Raw genomic sequence first — 20,085 nt, 5'->3', positions numbered from 1 at the left:
GTGTCAGCTACTTCGAGGTGGAGATCTTTGTGAGTTCAAAGGCTTTGTGAGAAGAGGCTGTCTTTGGTGAAACACTTACTTAAAATGAGGTCTAAGCTTCAGTCTGTGTTGGTGGCACAGTGGTTGCAGACAGCACAGATGCATCAGCACACAGAGGTCTGTGCTGCACACAGATGGGGCTCATTGCCAGAGCAGAAGTGATGCAATCACCAAGACACTCTTGCTGAGCATGGAAGAAATCTCTCTTCTTTGCCAGATCCTGCACTGAGGTTGTTCTGCTCATATTTCTATGTTCATGTTACCACAGGAGAAACTACACTGGGTTTTTGGGTTTTTTTCTTTTTTTTCCCCTATCATACCAGAAACACTGTGCTGGTTTGATAGAAAGCAGGTGTGGTAAAGAGGGGGGAGTACTTCTTCCGGTACTTTATCACTTTGCAATAACTCCAAACTGGAAGCTTAGTGCTTCTCTTACACCGCCACCATCAAAGTTCACATTTCTGGACACTTCTGCCATACAAAGAACCAAAAATGAGTGTGGTGGATGAAAAGGATTGGAAAAAAACCTGCCTGCCATCTTGTCACCTGCACTGTGACATCACTATGAAGCTCAGTGTTCTGACCACGCTCCCCCAGGGTGAGTGGGGTGGCACTCTGGGCAGGCTGGGTGAGCGGCCTTTGAGTGACATCTCTTTGCTCAGTGCCTAGGCTGAGTCTGTGGCACTGTCTGCCTGAGGAGCATGTGAGCGATGTTGTAGCTGTCACCCAGCTCACACCTCCTTCTGCCACATCCTGCTCCTGTCCCCAAGGGCATCCTTCTGACTGCAAATGTCATTCACGTAACCAAGCATTATAGGATTGGCCGACGCAATTATTTTCCCTTCCCTCACCTCATTCTGCCCCTCTCATATTACCTGGACTCCTGTCAGCCCCAGCGCGTGGCTCTCCTCACACTCTGGGCTCGCTGCAGGCAGCAGGACCTCTCCCTTCAGCTGCAAGGTCAGTCCCACTAACAGCATTGCTTCTCTTGCAGTTGTTTCTGACACTGGGGCTGTTCCATTAGTTGGAGTCACTGTGGGATGCAGCATAGCATGACTGTAATTTATCAGTCCACAGAGCTCTTTGTTGCAGGAGGAAACGTGTCGGCCCAGTGTGAAGCTGCTTCAGAGGCTAAACCTTCAGTGACAGTTTTAAATCAGGGCAAGATCAGTTCCTCTGCTGTGTAACATCAGCACAAGGGACACGATAGCTCTAGGAGTGCTCTGTAGGCAGGATACAGCTCTGTGCGGTGGGGTTATGTTGTGCAGCAGCGTCTGACTGCTCAAAGGGCCCCAGCACATCGCTGGGCCCTGCTGGGGGTTTGCATCCAGTCCCACCAGGAGGGGCCCAAGGAGAGGCCTCCTGCAAACTGCAGTGTGTGCTGGGGCCAGCGAGCTGCCCGCTGAGTAGGGGACAAAGCTTTTCCCTACCTCATAGCTCATAGCAATTGATTTAAGCATGCTTTTTGTTTAATTTCACTCAGATGGTTAGATTTTTATACTCAGTCACTAAGGCCTGTGGACTTAGTGACTGAGTATAGGCTGAGCTGTAAGTTATTTTCTGTAGAGGTGCTGTGTGCTGTGATGAGGTGTTGTCAGAAAGATGCCTGCACTGCCGCTGTTTCTGCACTCTAGACATCCTAACTTAAGCCCTTCTTGGTCAGAAAGGCCAGGGGCAATGGGAAACTGGGGGAAAACACCTCTGATAACTGCTGATAAAGATTTAACGTTTGAATTTGTATCTCACACTCTGAGCATGTAGAGTGAGGCACAAAATGAAAAGCAACGTCAGCTGTTTTCTGGGCATCTAAAAATGGTGTCTTCCACATTTAGTCACTTGTGATATTAATTGCAGTAGTTTCTAAGGTGCCCACAACTTCCATAGAAGGGCAGAGCAAACTTTCCCCTGGCGTCTGCAGGCTTCAGCTGGGGGTGACTCAAAGGCATAACCTGTCAGAAATAAAAGACCACCTCCACCGATACCCATCTCCTCCACCATGTGAACTTTCTGCTCACCGCCGTGTCAGCGTGACCCAACAGCTTAGCAGTCTGATTGGCGCATACACGTTACCTGTGTGAACTTTGGCTCTGACTCTGCCATTCCTCTGAAATGTCGCTCGGGGTCACATGGTGTGGCAAGTAATACCACCCACGGCCCGTTCAAACATTTAATCTTGTTCTATTTCTGGAAATGTCACTGTGGCTGTAACCCTTGCACCTTCTTCTCTTCCTAGCTGCATGCGCACGTGCTACCTGCTGTGAAATAAGGGATAGCCAGTGCAGGAGTAAATGGAGCAGATGCTTCCCCTTTACAAGTTCAAGAAAGTGAAGGGTTAACAGCAAAAGCATTCCTTTGTCTATATTTAAAGGCCATAAGTTCCTTTAAGGTTAACGAGGTGGTTTGTGCATCTTCTGTAATTCTGAAGGGGATACCACAGCTTCACCTGTGCACAAGTCACAAGGCAGCCACGTGCAAGGAGACCTGCTGGGAGCTGGGCATAGTGAGGCTGTCCATCATCACAACATGAGGGATGCTCTGCAGCCTCTGGCCACAGCAACAACAGGAGCTGTAGCATGGCCAGCTTACACTCAAATGCCAGATATGATTAATATGTTTTAACTCTGGCTAGGGACCTGGACTGTGAAAGCCATATTTCTTTTAGGAAAGGACCTTCACCTTCAGCAGAGGCACTAGTCTAAGTGCATTATGACAAAGAATGGAAACTGGTTCAAGGACCTGAAGTAGGCATTCTCCAAATTTCCACACTCCAGCATTCACTCTTTTTGTCATCAATGCTCCCGGCTTCTGAAATGACACTTGCACTCCTCTGGGCTTCTTCCCCTTCAGCACCAGCACTGCAGCAGTGACTTCTGCTACATCTCACAGCCAACTCCTGTTCTGATTCTACATTGTGTGTGAATTCATTTACCCTCTGCGGTGCTGATGTGCCAGAAATGGGAACAGCACTGCTCAGCTGTGAAGAAAACTTGGGTTTGGAGACACAGAGTTGTATGTACTGCATGGTTCCTGCCTGTTACTCTGTGCCAACATTGCATTGTCACAATCACCACTTATGTTCTCAAGAAGGCTTGTAATAGATTAAAACTGTTTACCATAGGGATTAATGTGCTACATGGAAAATATGGAGAAAGAACATTTGAGCCAATTGCTCTGTGTTTCTTCTCTTCTGTAGAACAGTGTTTCTGCATTCTCCATGCAAGTCACAATGACCTTGGAAACAAAGCTTCAAAGGATCTGTGCAGATCTGTGCTGGGCCTCATCCTGTGTCAGCATCCATATCAGAATTTGTTCCTGTGCTCCTCTGAACCTGATCCACAACAGGGAGCACCAATCCCCAAGTGATTAATAAATACAAAAATAAGATAAAGCAGTGATGAGAGACATAAAAAGGGAGCTAGTCACCGTGTAGCTACACATAAAACTAATAATTAGGAGAAATCTCTACAAGAAACAAGTTAAGGGCTGTGTTTATTTGTGCATCAGGCTGATGAGCCCCCTCTGTTTTCTCCTCCTGTCTGGTGGACCTTCTCCTGACGCTGGTGCCTCCTTCTTGCACCACAGCAGCTTGGGACAGTGCTCAGTTCTACTAGGGCTCTACCAGACCTGCCAACTAAATTATTTAGAAATCATGCTATTTCTAAAGGAGAAACAAAAATGTGAGGAGTCTTTCTCACTGAGTACCCTAATTGTTTAAAAGCTTTGTGAGTTGGCTGCTGAAACTGCCCACCAGGTTCTTGAGTCAGTCAAGTTATTATTATTATTGCTATTATTGCTACAACAGTTACCTGTGGACTGCCCACGTTACACACAGCCTGGGTTTGGTTGGTGCTGCAGCATTATGTGCATTTATAACCAGAAAAACAGCTCTCCCTTATGGCAAATCCTATTAACTGAATTAGGAGTTTTGATACAAAAGACTGTAGACCTCTTTCCAGAGCACTCCAAATGGTATTGTTCTTCTCTCCCTCATAAAGTTCAGCTCTCTTGCTTTGCCAGTCCCTTCACATCCACCAGCCACCAACAGTGGTCTCTTCAACAGCAATGCCACACTGCAGCCTCCCAAGGGCTGAAATGGCCATGGCCCTTTCAGACAGAAAACAAACTGCTCACATCTCTTTACAGTCTAAGGAAGAAAACGTTATGAGGTGACACACTGAACTTAAGTTGTACCAGCAGGTTTGCAGACTGGCACTGTTCAAAATAAAAAAATCCTGCCTCACTCTGATCTCTTTTTTTTTTTTTTTTTTTTTTTTTTAGGTAGTTCTCCTACGCAGTCTGTGGCATCTCCAGTGTTGGAGGCTTTAGGAGCTCTTAGAGAAACATCTATAAGGTAAATCAGAGTCTGCCTTGGGAGGTGGGGGGAGTGTTTTCCATGATCCACCAAGGAAAGAGATTACACAAACATGTACATTGATAAAGCTGTGGCAAAACAACAGCAGCATGTCTTCTTGGATCTCTTCCATGTCCAAACTAGACTTGTCAGGGTTCCTTTTTAAGAAAATATTTCCTTCAGCAACACAAATTAGAATTTGTGTTATTGATTTAAACAGGACATACACCTTCTCAGCAACCCAGTCACTTGCAGAACTAGTATTGAACTAGAATATATATATAGATAGTACTAGAACTTGTATTCTGATAAAGAAAAAACCCTGCATTCTCTTCATCAGACTTCCAGAACATGCCAGTTTCTCTGCTAGTTTGAGATATCACTTGTACAGCAAACTTAATCCCAAACTCATGGCTGAGCTCTGAACACATTGCTGGGAATTAATTAATTGGGTACATGGATTCCTAAGAGGTTTTTAAACCTGCATAGTCTTACCGGTACTGTGGTCTGCCTTTGGATCATTGCAGATTCAAGTAACCATTCTTATTCTAGATCTTTGTGCAGGACACGTGGTATAAAGCTAAAAGAGGATCTCTCTTTGTCTTGTGTCTTGTCACATCCCATTACACATGGCCATACCTTACTGCACTTTACCGTACTCACTTGCTGGTCACTGAAAATGTCTCCAGATAATGTGTTGTTGCTGCGGAGCAAAGTAAAGGATTTAATTATAGCCCTAAGTCATGACAAATGAATTAAATAAATAAATACACTGGTTTGGAATTGTGTGCTCAATACAGAACTAAAAACCAACCAATTTCCAACTCTACTAAATGTACCTTTCCAACCTAGATAACTACAGAATTCAATAATGCTACATAGCTAGAGAAGCGCAGTAAACACTAACCATTTATCTGAACACATTTCAGTGCAAACCTACAATAAAAGCAGATTGCTTCTTTTACAGGGACACTGTTAAAATCGATGGTTTATTTGTCCTGCACACTGTGAGAGGGCTTTGAGATGATGCTGGGCTGCTTTCTCTTCCAGAGATCGTGTCCTCCAAGAGGGATGGCTGGCACCTTTGCTCGTCTCCTGGCTGGCCGTGCAACTGCTGCACTTTTTGCAGCAGCGGGCACAGGGGTGCTCACCACTGGGTACCTCCTCAGCCAGCAAAATGTGAAAGCTACTACGCATGAGAAGCGGAGGCTCTTCCCTCCCAGGTGGGCGCTATAGGCTAGGCATCACGTTGGGCTCCGTGGAGGAGGAAGATCCTCATCAGAGCAGCAGAGTCCTCATGCAGCAACCCCGTCTGTGCCTGAGGACTGACAACCTGACAAACAACACCCTTTGCTGGTCACCTCAGTTTTATACCAACAGTGACTCTCAAGACAAGAAAGCAGGGGTGTGTGATAGTACCGACACTCCAAAAAAAAAAACATTGCCAAACAGTGACAAGCCTACAAAATACTTCAAATTTCTGGCAAAACACTAAGTTAGCATTATTTTATCTCATCAGCTATGTAGCACTGATGGGACTGGCTGACTGTACAGATTCTACAATTAGGAACTGTGAACATACTTTCATCATTCAAGTAGCAAAAAATGTTTGCGTGTAACTACAGTACTTGAAATATTCCTAATTCTGCTGCAAACTGGTTGGTTGATGATTAGAAACTAACTACAGACAATGTACAGGTTGACTTTGCTGGCAATGGTAGTGAAAGACAACAGGGATTAGGCTCTGCCAGTCTCTTTTTCTCAAGTAGTTTCTCAAGTATTTCTCAATTAGTTCAAATAAATTCCAATGGAAATAATAGGGTAATGCATCAGACAAAATGCTACAAGGTAGGTGGGGTATGATTTGATCGCAAAAATGCCTTGATAAGCATAATATCTCTGTTTTGTGGAGAACACCAAGCTGAATGATACGGTCAATATGCTGGAAGATACCTTCCAGAAAGACACTGACAAGCTCGAGAGGTGAGCCTGTGCAAAGATGTGGTTGAACATGACCAAGTTAAAGGTGTTGCACCTGTGCTGGGGCAATCCCAAACATGAATATTCTGGGTGAAGAATGGATTGAGGGCAGCCCAGAGGAGAAGATCCTGTGGCTGCTGGAGGATGAAAAGCTCAATACAAACCAGCACTGTGTGCTTGCAACCCACAAAGAAAACCATATCCTGGGCTGCATCAAAAGAGGTGTGAACAGTGATTCTCTCCTTCTGCTCTACCCTTGTGAGATCCCACGTGGAGTATTGTATTCAGCTCTGGGGCACACAGTCTAAGAAGAATATGGACTTATTGGAATGAGTCTAGAGGAGAGCTGTGAGGATTATCAGAGGGCTGGAGCACTTCTCCTGTGAAGAGAGTCTGGGGAAGTTGAGGTTGTGCAGCTTGGAGAAGAAAAAGTTTTTGGGAGACCTCATTGTGGCCTACCAGTCTCCAAAAGGGGCCAAAGCTGGAAAGGAACTCTGTGTCAGGGAGTAACAGGACAAAGGGTAATGGCTTTAAACTGAAAGAGGAGAGGTCTGGGTTAGATGCTAGAAGGAAATTCTCCATAGTGAGAGTGATGAGGCCCTGGCAGAGCTGCCCAAAGAAGATGTGGGTGCCTCATCCCTGAAGGAGTTCAAGGCCAGGTTGGATGGAGCCCTAGACAGCCTTAGCTGATGACAAGTAACCAGCCCATGGCAGGGGTTGGGAGTGGGTGGACTTTAAGGTCCCTTCTAACCCAAACCATTCAAAGATTCTGTTATTCTATGATTTTTCCTGGCTAGGAATATGGTTCAGCTTTAAATAAACAGTAATAACACAGTACAAAAACAGCAGATATTGCAGATGAGTTAGCTTTCCCACTGACAGAGATGAGACAGATCCACTGATATCGACACAGCTGTGAGAGTTCCTTGTCTTAGAATTACAAACCCTTCCTACCTAGCAAAACAACGTTAGAACTCATTTATTTCTGACTAGGTGTGTCTCAGTAGAGACTTGATGGGGTTTAGTACATCAAGATCTATTTCATGGTTGCAGAAAACTGCAATTGTGTGTGGGATTACTCATCTGTGCAAAGTTTAGGGCATTCTGAGTGACCTGAGTGTTCCTCCCCTCCTAAAATTTGGTGCAATGTATAAACAAAGAACTAATTTTACTTTCAAATCATGCAGTATCCTTCATATGTCACGATCCCTTTAATAATTCTGTGAACTAGCAAAACTGTTCAAAGCTACAGTGTTAATTGCTTGGGATGTTTTTTCTCTTCAGTGCTGACTATCCAGATCTTCGCAAGCACAACAACTGCATGGCTGAGTGTCTGACCCCAGGCATTTATGCTAAGCTGAGGGACAAGCTGACTCCCAACGGCTACAGCCTGGACCAGTGCATTCAGACTGGGGTGGACAATCCTGGCCATCCTTTCATTAAAACTGTTGGCATGGTTGCAGGTGATGAAGAATCCTATGAGGTAAAATGCTTTCATAAAATTATTGTGTTTGTTGCTGTTTTTATGGTCATTAGTTGAACAGTGCTTTTTGGCAGGGTGTGTGCTCCTAAGATGAATAATATTCCAAAGAGTACATAAGAGGCAGGCTATGTTTATAAGGACAGTGTAATCCCTACCCTTCCACATTAGAAAATGCACAAACATGAGGCATTGCTACAGGTACCCTCTCTGCTGCAGTCAAAGCTAATAAAGTACGGCTGCTTTAGAGCAATATTCTACCTGCCTCCAGCAGCTGCCCTTCTTCCTACTACTAAACTTAGTTTATGGCAAAACTATGCAAACCTGAGATACACAAGATGGAGGTAATGTGGAAATTGCATTGTGGAACACCTAGGGCAGAAATGAAATGAAAATGTCTTCTGGGAACTGCTAGACACCTTTAAGCTACAGCTATTGGATCATGACAAAAGAAGGAAACAGACAGCATTAAGATGGACAGGTTTATTTAACACTGAAGTAGTAAGAAGAGTAGGAAAAAAGAAGAAAATTATTATTTTTCTTGACCTCTGCAGTCTGCTTCCATCAGCCCACTGCACAAAGGTATCCATTATTATACAGCCTCTTAACAGCATCCCAAATGCTGGGTCACGGAAGATGGATATGGACGTCTGACATTCTGGGTTATCAGCTCCTGAGGTTCAGTTTTCCCCTTTAGATGTGGTGGCTACCCTGAAAAACTGCTGTGGCTACTGACCCATGTCTGAATGAAGGGGTAGTTGTGGCCACAGCTGACACATGTGACTCCAACAAGTACCGTGGTATCGGTCCTGCATGACCTAAAAGCAGGAGGCAAGCTGCCAGGATACTCTGTGTATTCTGGTTGGTAATACATTCTGAAATCTACTCTGGTTGTCACCACATTCCATGCCTGTCTGTGATAGCCAAAGCAGTCTTGTAATCTGCAATTACACATTCATTTTGCTGTGAAGACCAGCAACTGCTACAGAGTGCTGTCTAGGTCAAAATGACCTACTTACCCCTGTCAGCGTATGCCAAGCTCCCTGTTTGTCTCTGCTGAGGTGTTTCTGCTGTGGCTGAGGCTCGTGCTTTTGATTGATTCTGTGGTGTAATAGACTCTATAGATTTTTCTGACTTCCGCAGGTGTTTGCTGAGATTTTTGACCCTGTCATTAAAGCAAGACATAATGGCTACGATCCGCGCACAATGAAGCATCACACTGACCTGGATGCATCCAAGGTAAGACTGAAATAAAATAAAAAGGGAGTAAAAGATCAGGGCTGATTCCTATAATTATGGTATTGCTGCTGTAGTCTTCTCTCCGTGGTGGGGCTTCCAACTGAAGGACCAGCTGGTTACTCTGCCACATCCTAGATCAAGATTCCCAAGCAGAAGGATGTCCCTCTTTTTGTGGGTTGGAATTTTTCTTTTAACAGTGGAGCATAACGCCATGCATGAACTATAAAATCCCACATTCTTCCTTCAGATCACCCACGGCCAGTTTGATGAGCGCTATGTCCTCTCATCACGTGTGCGCACTGGACGCAGCATCCGTGGCCTGAGCCTTCCTCCTGCCTGCACCAGGGCTGAGAGGAGGGAGGTGGAAAACGTCGTGGTCACTGCCCTCTCTGGGCTGAGAGGAGAACTTTCTGGAAAGTACTACAGCTTGACCAACATGTCTGAGAGGGATCAGCAGCAGCTTATTGATGTAAGTATAGCTCCAGAGCTGACACTGTCTACACTTACTCTTGCCTATTTTTATCTTCACCTTCCTGTAGGGTACATGCCTTCCTGTGTAGTTAAGGATGATTATCACAGTGTTAATCCAGTGGTTATTGGCACAGCAATATTTTTAACATAATGGCAAATTATCCAGGGTCTGTTGTTTTGGCTATACACAGATACTCCATGTGTAGGCACATGGAGTTACATTCTGGATATCAAGCTCTGTGTCAAATATGTGTGGCTGCTGCAGCCACCTCTTTGGACAAATAAGCAGTAAATTCAGGAGTTTTCCTTGATTATTTTCTTCATCTAAGATTGACATTTCCTATATTAATAACCATTCTAACTACTAATGTTATATATTAAAACATTACATACTATTTGTATTCCAGACTTTCAGGGTTGGGGCTTTTTTCTCTAATTTCTTTATATCAAAACTACATGAATTATAGTTTCCCCAGAATGGTAGTAGCCAACTGCACCCTGATGGCCTTTTCCCGGTCCTATAAACGTGCTTCTGAACTCGAAGGGTCAAAAGCAATTTTAATTGTCACATGCATGGAAACACAAAGATTTGTACCATGGATTTTGTCAGAGTATATCATTGTTCAGTTCTGAAGAGAAGTTTTGAGGTGGTCAGTTTCCAAGTGCTATAGCAATCATCTTGAAGACCCACAACATGGATTCACATTGAGATTTTTAAAATCATAGAAATCTGTGAGATTGCTTTAAAAAATGAAAACAAAATAACAACAAAGAAACACAAATGTTGTACTCGTACTTTAAACTTCCAAGGGAATGTCTGTACCCTGTTAGCTATATTTATGACACAGTCATTCATTACATCAACACAGAGGCAGCTGATGAAGTAGCATAACTATTTATAATACTACAATCAGGTGTCATGGTCTGGATTAACCAGGAGTTTTTATGTATTTATGTAACGTCAGAAATGTTTTTTATTTAATGTTCTTGGTGATATGTTTATTGATAAGAAGTTGGTTGCCTGTGCGGACTTTACTCCATTGCCCTTTTCAGCTGGAGAGAGCTCTTCAGAGAGCAGAGATCAAAACAGGGCCATGGGAAATCAAATTCCTTTGCAGTTTAAGTTAGCAGGGAGGTGGAATAGGTTCACCGATTCAGCATTTTGCCTTATTTTGCTAGCTTTTACAGTAGTGCAAATTTATAAAAATCAGGGCATTGAACACTGTAGCCCTAGGTTCTATCTTTTACTCATAACACTGCCTTCTTCCTTCAGTACCTTATGACCTCAAAACCCCGGTGCGTATCTTAGAGCTTGCTATCACTGTTTAGTAGGCACTATTTGATCTCTGTAAGACAAAATCAGTGCACTCAGCAAAGAAGACACTGAAAATTTGGGCCATATGCTTGTATGGGAAAGCAATAGCACTCAGCTGTTTACTTGCAAAAGGATGGCTTTTTCTTTCCAACAGAAGTGCAGAATATAGCAGGAAAGAAATGTCTTGTCCCTGTGGAACTCCATTTTCCCCTGCATGATTGGAATACAGTCTGCACTGTGCCTATCACAGAGCATTCAGAGATGAAAGCTGAAAATTCTCCACTAAGGGGGAAAAGAAAGTAAATTTTATTAGCTTGTCTACCATGTCATATTTATTCTGGATATCCTCAGTATTAATCTTAATTAAACTCCAGGGAGAAAAAAAGCCCAACCATATACAATATTTGACAAGGCAGTGTTTGAGGAATTGAGAGCTAATAATTTTTCAGCACACACAGTAAAATCTTGCCTGCTTTGGAACAAAAAGAGATCTCAGTTAAAAAATAATTGAAATATGACAAGTCTGTGGCACACTTGAGTGCTGAGTTTATTAGCGATGGAAACAGCATCACTGCTGAGGAGCTGCACAAGGCTGTGATGCCAGAGGTTGAGCCCAGCATAGTGCTAACTCTTTTGAAAACTAGCACTGGCTATTCTGCAGTGTGTGAGGGCTAATTGCCTTCCCCTGCAAGAAGTGTTTTGGGAAAACACTCTAACATTACTAATACCATCAAGAGCCTGAAAGATTCAGGAAAATTCACCTCAGTATTGTGCTTTAAGCTTCCAGAAGAAGGAACCAGATTCACAGGGTACACTATGTCATTTACCTGTACACTGATTGCCTTCATGTAAAATATATATTGAGACAACATTATACTGCTTCCCTGAATAAACATGAATTTTGTTTTCTTTTCTCTCTCCCTTTCTTTCTCTCTGGCCCCGTTTCCATGGTCAGGATCACTTTCTCTTTGACAAGCCAGTGTCTCCATTGCTGACATGTGCTGGGATGGCTCGTGACTGGCCAGATGCCAGAGGAATCTGGTATGTTTTGTGGCATCTGCTGTGTTTTAAAGATTGTATTACTATTCTCCTTGCTTGTCTTAGCCATGCAGCCATGCTGTCCTGATACTCACAGCACATTCAGTTGCTTTTAAAATATAATTTCTTGCTTAATTAATATGTATATGCATGCACTGTGAAACCTGACCACTTGTGAAAAGTAATGACCTGTTTGAAATCCATGAGGACTTTTGTTTCAGTGAGCTCCAGCCTGGTTCCCTGGTACCCATTTATATCTGAGAAAGAGGTTTGCTCCAACAAGATGCAGGATGTTTGCACCTGCACAGTTCTGTGTCAGCAAAGGGCTTCACAGTGGCAGACAAGCTGAAAATCATACATAGAGAACTAAACTTCCTTATTTCATATGTTTCAAACTTGGTCATATTCCAGTATTTGTACAAATGAACCTGATTCTGCCAGACATATTCTACATGCCACAAGAAAGACTGTGGATAAGACAGAGAAAGTGGAGGAAAGCCACTAAAAGTTGCCTTGGGTTTAACCTGGCACTTTACATTCTTATCTACAATGAACTGTTTAAAGTAGGAGTGGGTAATTTCAGGATTCACAGCTTAACTGATGATCCAGCAGCTCCACTATAGTGCCCACATATAGATGCTGTCCTCCATGTAACTTGATGGATGTGGCCATACAGTGCAACCAAGTGGTACAGCGAGCTCAGGGATTTAAGCAGAGAACACAGCTAAGTAAAGGCACAGAGCCTGGCTACCAGCAGTGTGTAAACATCAGTTTTCTTTCCTAGCACACAGCACACAGAGATTAATAAAAAAAACAAAACATACACACTGTCAGTGGATGCAGGTCTGGTATTCTGCCCTTGATGTCTGCCAGTTGTGCTTGTGCTGGAAGACAACATGTGCCTCTTGTCCTATTCCTCACCTGGCAGCGCAGTGTTACTTTGCTGCATTTATCTTCCACACAGTCCTGAAAGGCTGTGATAAAGGTGAGAGTTGCATTTGTTTCATGCATTTAAGTAACACTTCTCCTCTCAACCAGGCATAACCATGACAAGACATTTCTCATCTGGATTAATGAAGAGGACCATACCAGAGTGATCTCCATGGAGAAGGGTGGAAATATGAAACGGGTGTTTGAAAGATTTTGCCGTGGCTTAAAAGAGGTAGGAACTTGAGTTTGTTTTTCCTCCCTGGTTGCTATTGGGCTGTTGTCAGCACTGGTTACGTGGCTCATACTGAACTGGCATTTCCAGGGGCAACAAATTGAAGTAACATCAGTCCCAAAAGCAAAACACAATAGTGCTATTAAAGAAGGGAACAAAGGGAAATTGATAGCTGAGCTGCAGAGAAAATAAATGGTTAGCTACTCCTAAAGACAAAAACAGCCTTCATGTGTTGGTACACAGGCTAGAACAGCACTGTCCAGCCTATTTGGGAATGGCTACAAGCTGGCCATGTTAGTTAGCCCCATGTACTGCTCAGACAGAGAAAAATTTCTTCAACTGAGAAAAAGGATTATACTTAGTCCCACAGGCAATGTAGCAAAGAAGGTGCAGTGGGGCAGGTGGGGCATTAGACTCTTCTCTGTTACTCCTTTCCATCCTTCCTGCATGGTTTGCTAGAGTACAATCTAAAGGACATCATTGTCTCAAAAACTGTCACACCATTACATAGAACAACCATTTCTCCCAGTTGATGTCCCTGGCACACTTACATCATCTGAACTGCGAAGGAACATAATTAAATTGAGGTATAAGTAAGTGAAGTACCCTTCCCTGAAAGTCAGGAGTCACTCTGGAACTGATACAAAACTCATTTGTAGCTCCATTTTGTTTGTTTGTTTGTTTTGCCCCCCCATAGTGTTTGAGGCCTTGAGGCTTGTGAACTGCAATCTTTCCAAGGTTAGAAAGGCATTGCAAAAGCCATTAAGTCTGGGGTGAATATATGATGGTCATACAAAACTATCACGTCAGGAAGCTTTACAACAAAGTGACCAATAATCTGCAAGTTAATGGTAGTGAGAAAATAATGAAGAAATTCTTGTACTATTCAGTGGATACCTTGGCATCTGGTGTATGCAAAAGTTCCCATCAGGCATGGACCAGACTGAATTCAGGTGTGTATTTGTGCCTTAGTGTTAGTGGAGTTCACCATCAGCACATGCACATGATGAGAAGAATCTCAGGCATAAGGAAATATCTGAGAACATGGCATATACTCAACCCTTTCTTTTCAGCTTCTGTCTTTTTTTCTTCTCAGGTTGAAAGATTAATTAAAGAACGAGGCTGGGAATTCATGTGGAATGAACGCCTTGGCTACGTTCTGACCTGCCCATCCAACCTGGGAACTGGTTTACGTGCTGGTGTCCATGTCAAGTTGCCCAAGCTTAGCAAGGTACGTAAGCCACTTAAGAGGCTAGTGACATAGGTCTCTGACTTACTGAGGAACAAATGATTTAAAGAGAAACAAATGCAACGTGACAGCTTACAGAGACTCCATGTTAGTATGATATATAACAAGGTCCCAAGGATAATGCATCACTAATTAAGCAAACTTTTATTCTGCAAATTATTGTATTTGTTACGGAAATTAATGTACTCAGAAGACAGTGACAAGACAAGCTGTAATCCATGGGTGTCAAACCTTTTGGCTTGCCTGGGTTGCACTGAGTGAAAAATTGTCTTGGGCAGCATATATATGGGTTGCTCTGAAAGCAATGCCTCCTATTTATTTCCATGGAAACTACAACAGATAGAAAGAGCACAAGAGCACCTGTGCTCTTTGTTTGATAGAACCAATTCTCAGCTACAAAACACTCTTTTTCAACATAGTCTTTACCATTAGCTCTGCAATTTCACCAGCGATTAATGAGAACTTCAATGTCACTTCTATACAAATCTGCACCAGTGGAGTTGATGCACGGTTGCTGTTGCCACTGCTGAGAAGCACCTTCCACTGCCTCACTGTAGTCCCATCCATTGGTCTTCAGAAATGTTCAGCAAGCATCAATGAATGTTAGAGGGTGCCACTTTTCCTGCATGAAGGAATGCAATTACACACATTTGTTACATACGCACTCCCATGCTATACACCCATTTTACCAGGCTGCCTCTCTGCTGCCATCTGTCTCAAGGCAACAAAATGTAACAGAATACGCGTGGGAACGTTCAGGTCCTTCTGCCCCAACACCAACATTTGCTTCTGATGTTGTGGGCCAACATCGTAAAAGAGGAAGCATTTTCAGAGCGGCCCTTGCAAAATACAGTTAATATGTACGTAACAAAATATTTTGATCTTTTTTAATTATTGGAAAATTTGAAATAAAAGAAAGCAACAAAACCATAAAACTAGTGGGATACGTCACCCTGTTTTTGAGAACCTAATACATCACCCTGGTTTGATGGCAGTGGTGGCCATTCTTAGCGAGGTCTCAAGGTGTTCATCAGAGATTTCTGACAGAATTTTATTTTTCCTGTGCTTCACCCTTGAAAGCAGTTGTTCACAAACGTACATACTGCCCAAAAGCAATGACTTAATGTCATGGTTTAAACAAGGTACGTCTGTGAAGCAAGGGGTATTCTGATGAGGAGTGCTTACAGAAGTCCAGCAGTCATAATCAGACTGCTGAGTTTAATATTTGAATCCAACTCTATACATTACATTTGAGAATTTGCAGGTCATGCATTTATATCGACTGAAAATGGAGTCACAAACATAAACTGATGACTTTTTTTAGCAGACTTGAAGTCTGTTCTCAAATTCCTTTATCATAACAGAAAGCAGTGCTGCATATTTCTCACTGATCAGAGAACTGTGTTCAGCCAGTGTATCAGAATGCAAACATTTATGTGCTGTCACTGAGCCAGCACTGCACTGCACCCCATGCCCTGGTTTCAGCCCACATAGTGCTGATCACACACCACTGTGTGGCTGTTGTGAGTGATGGATGCACACCCCAGGGCCAGGCTAAGATGCTTGATGGGGCTGAGCTGCTGCCACGATGGGGTGGGACAAAGCTGCAGCAGGGGCATGGCTGGGCCATGTGCAACTGGCAGGCTACGGGTTGAATGTACCAGCTGTAATTCAAGGACTGAGAAAACTCTGCCTGTGTGTGTGAAGATGCTACACTTAAAGTCATGTGTAAGAGCATTGCAAGGATTCAGCATGATGAACAGGATAAAAGGCTGTAAACACAAATCTGTTTCTTCTGCTAGGATCCCAGATTTCCAAAAATCCTGGAGAATCTGCGGCTGCAAAAGCGTGGCACTGGCGGTGTGGATACTGCAGCTGTAGCAGATGTGTATGATATCTCCAACCTGGACCGCATGGGTCGATCAGAGGTAACCTGATATCTTTTCCTCTTTCCCCTCTTGCTCCTCACACAGACCTAAAATGATACAAGTCAGTTTCCTTTCAACTGGGTTCACTCTGGTTTTAGAGTCACCTCAGTGGAACTGTGGTGGTTTGCATTCCTAGATCCAATGAAGATGCTTACAGAACAAAAAATTATACGTACTCATCAAGTGTTTGCCAAATATTCTTGCTATGGTAATGAGAAAACAAAACAAAACAAACAAACAAACCAAACAAAAACCAACCAACTAAACAAAAAGCCATGAGAAGGCACCATAAATGTGACCTACTGCAAAACCTCAAGGAGAGAATTAAGGATTGTGCCCTAAGCTCCCCCAAGGGAATTTGGTACAGAAAGCTATACAGGATTAATGAGTTGTTTTCCTTTTAGTATTCACAGTCTTGCACTTTCTCCACACTGTGAGAACAGGACAAGGTCAGTCCTTTCACTCCAAAACAACAAAGAAGGAGAAATTGTTGGTATCTTCTCATGTCCTGTGTCAAATTGAGCAGAAGACACAAAAGAACTGGGCTTCAATCAGGGAAAATATGGGCTTGTCAGCTCTGATTTGTCCTCCTACTGTGCTGTAGACTATGATGAGTTCATCTCATGCATTTCTGAAGCTATTTCAGTTTGAATGTGTATCTGTGGAGCCAGGGAGTGAAAACAACCCTGCATCTTGGCAGGGAGGCTGATTTCCTGGAAAACTCGGGTTCCAAACCCTATTCCAGTTTCATATTTATAAAGCAGAACAGCTCCTATGAGCAAGGACAGCCAAGAAATGGCAGTGTCAGTGTTATAGCCTCCTTCCAGAAGCACGCCCAAAACTGTTACTCCAGGTCATAGGCTGTATGTTCTGTGACACAGCTACAGCTTCTCAGTTACGTTCACCCTTGGCCACATCTAGAACAACTGATAGAAAAATCAACCTGTCATGGCCCTGTAAGTCCAGCAATTTGACGGCTCCTCCAGCAGATAGGAAACACAGGCTCAAATCTTCTGTCAAATATATTTCATCTTCTGGATGAGTGTGGTCAAGGTGTGTTTTCCCAGAATACCACACCACTTGTCTTTGGCAGTCTTTAGCGGCTTAGATATAGACGCAATCTGTTGAAACCCAACACCTGAATTCAACCTGATGCTCAGTAGTTTCGTAACACAAATACAGCTGTGGGATAATGAACTTGGATTGCGCTTGGATCAGATTAGCTCACATTCAGTCAGCTGGTTTCCTTCCTTTCTTGCTTGACTTGCACTTTCTGCATCAGGGACAAAGCCAAGTCAAGTCTTCCTTACTTTCTTATTTATGTATGTCCTTAAACATCCTCACAAACAAGGGGTGTTTGGACAGAACACTGAAAATTATGTGGGTGTTTTTTTTTTTCAGTTTAATGTAAGCAGTTAAGTTCTTGTAGATCCAGACTGAAACATGCAAAAGTAAAAAGCTACTGAGCATTACTATATGTAGAAACAGTATGCAGCAGAGATATGAATTAATAACTGAAACATCACTGTGTGTGCTTTATAATAAATTAACACTAAAAAATATGGATTACACTACATAATTCATTAAGGGATTCTATTGCATATGCACTGTAAAATTTTTCCTATATATAAGGACATCCACTGAAGTCAGTGATGCCTCACAAATCAAGCATTCAGAGAACCAGAGATACGATACAATCCCTGCCTTGAAGACTCTGAAATCTAAATAAGACCAGACAAACTCAAGAAGATAAAAATGTCTTATTGTAAGATATATTTTTTTCCAGTTTTCAGTGAATAAATTCCATTATGTGGTAAATTTGCTTTCAGAACTGAATTATGTTCCCAAAGGTACAGGATAAAATTGTTTGTATTTTTGTTTTGTTTCAGTTACTGGTCAATGCAAACTTAATATGAAATTCCTGTTCTCCCGGAGGCTGCAAATTCACACCTCTGATTTCCCAACACAGCTGGTCTCTAACAGACAATAAAATAAACTGCTAAGCCACAGACATGCTTCATAGCAAAAACAAATCCCTCGAAAATCAGTGACTGTTGCAATCAAGAGACAGTGGGATTTAGTCTTTGCATTCAGTTTGAACAAACCAGTCATTAAAGGTTGTTAATGGACCATCTTGTGAAAATTAAGAAAAACTGGTACTATAGTTCGCTGGCTACAGTGACAGTAACAACGCCCCAGGGCCTGGAGAAAGTCTAATGGGGGCGAGGCTCTTTGTGTTCTGCAATTTGAAAAGATTACAAAGACATCGCTACAGTGCTATATAGAATTCCCAGTTTTGGTGCTGCTCTGGGCCTGAAGCTAATCCGTCTCTGCCAGCGTAAATCAAGAGCACCTCAGCAGAAAACAAAGGAGTGGTAGATGGTGTAGAGCCAGCATGAATTTAGGATGATGGCCTCTCCTTCAGAAATGTGGGCTCTGGGCTTGATGAACCATCTCTGCAAAGCCAGCATGCCTGCCAAGGTGGGTGGGTTTCCCTAAACGCAGGCAGCTGACAAGTTATTGTGACAGGACATGAGTTTACAGTGATCTGTAAGGGAATGCAGGGTCCTGATCCATGTCTGTGAAGATGTACGAGTCTCTGGTGTCACACAAGTTATGTGATCTCCTTGGGTCCAGCTATAACTGATGTTGCAGAACAAGACAGTTTTTTCCTTTCTGTATTAACAGCATTATCTAAAGCTCTCACTACCCTTTTTTTCCCTTTTTTTTCTATAGGTGGAACTAGTCCAGATTGTGATTGATGGGGTCAATTACCTAGTTGATTGTGAGAAGAGACTAGAAAGAGGTCAAGATATCAAGGTGCCATCACCACTGCCACAGTTTGGCAGGAAATGATCTTGCTGCTGCCGACTGGTAATCGGCTGCTCTTCTGACAGAAAGGCACCTCTGTATATCTCTGTACAAATAGCTTGTGTAATAAAGCACCGCCTGATACTTAATGTCTCTTTAAGTGTCTGGTTACACAGTCATTGTAGGATACACCCAATACAAGCATCTTGGTGGTACACTCCTCTGTGAGGCCTGCTTCCCTTTCTTTTCAGACTAGTGATAAGGAAATTTCTATCTGACTAATGCAAAAAGTACCAATCCTTAATTCCAGTCTGCATTTGCACTTACAAACATACTTCTGAAGTCTTGAATAAGCACCCAGTTTTCATTCACAGATGCACTTCTCTCCAGCTTCCTGCAAAGGGCTAGCAGTTCTTTCTTCTGACACAACAATTAGCTCAATAGTTAACCCAGTGGCTTAAGACTCAGAAGTCCATCACCAGGAGCTCACTGGTGTCTCTCAGTGAGAGCTGACACTTCTCCGTCTGGGACTGATCTGCAGATAAACTTCTTCACCATGTCATCCTAAACCCTCAACAAAGCAATCTGCTAACATTATGCATCCAGCACAACCGTGCCAGGGGACCAGGCTCCTGCTATTCATTATGTAAGATGGATAAGGATGTACTTAGGATATGCCTTAAAATGTACTATTTGTGTGGTGAGCGGCTGGGTGGAAAGAACAAACAGCAGACTGCAACTGCCCCATTGCTTCTTTGCACGTCAAAACATACTCAGTGTTTCACAGTAACCACATTAAAAACACCCTTTCTCAGAAAAGCAAACTACAAGCAAAACAAGCCCAGAACATGCAGTGATGACTGCAGTCTGTGTTGCTGTTGAGCTGACAGTACTACCAGCCAAAAAATGTTTCAGTTCTACATGATCAGGCAAAGGAGTATCCTGCAGGCAGGGTCAGCTCCTGAGAAGGCAGAGGGCCCATCTCTAAGGGGCAGCTTGTCAACACCTCTCAAGTATTTGGG

The 20,085-nt window shown here is 43.1% G+C and overlaps 1 protein-coding gene across 1 annotated transcript; it reads left to right on the top strand.

Moving 5' to 3' along the window:
- Positions 1–889: 889 nt before the first annotated feature.
- CKMT2 (creatine kinase, mitochondrial 2) lies at positions 890–19,212 on the top strand. Its single transcript, XM_015849799.2, has 11 exons — positions 890–999; positions 4,318–4,390; positions 5,441–5,613; positions 7,655–7,853; positions 8,994–9,089; positions 9,337–9,558; positions 11,831–11,916; positions 12,952–13,075; positions 14,172–14,306; positions 16,127–16,252; positions 18,989–19,212. Exons 3-11 carry the CDS (start codon positions 5,462–5,464, stop codon positions 19,106–19,108), a joined length of 1,260 nt encoding a protein of 419 aa, XP_015705285.2. The 5' UTR covers positions 890–999; positions 4,318–4,390; positions 5,441–5,461; the 3' UTR covers positions 19,109–19,212.
- Positions 19,213–20,085: the final 873 nt, after the last annotated feature.

The sequence above is a fragment of the Coturnix japonica genome, chromosome Z, assembly GCF_054131305.1.
Source record: "Coturnix japonica strain WE chromosome Z, WE-NBRP24, whole genome shotgun sequence".
Taxonomy (NCBI): domain Eukaryota; kingdom Metazoa; phylum Chordata; class Aves; order Galliformes; family Phasianidae; genus Coturnix; species Coturnix japonica.
Note: the sequence above shows the minus strand (reverse complement) of the source record. Positions and strands in the feature narration are given on the sequence as shown.

Excerpts from the sequence above, each read along its gene's own strand:
- CKMT2 (XM_015849799.2), top strand. The coding sequence starts at position 5,462 with ATGGCTGGCACCTTTGCTCGTCTCCTGGCTGGCCGTGCAACTGCTGCA. Across the intron at positions 7,854-8,993 it reads GTGATGAAGAATCCTATGAG|GTGTTTGCTGAGATTTTTGA; the intron begins GTAAAATGCTTT and ends TGACTTCCGCAG. Across the intron at positions 9,559-11,830 it reads ATCAGCAGCAGCTTATTGAT|GATCACTTTCTCTTTGACAA; the intron begins GTAAGTATAGCT and ends TTCCATGGTCAG.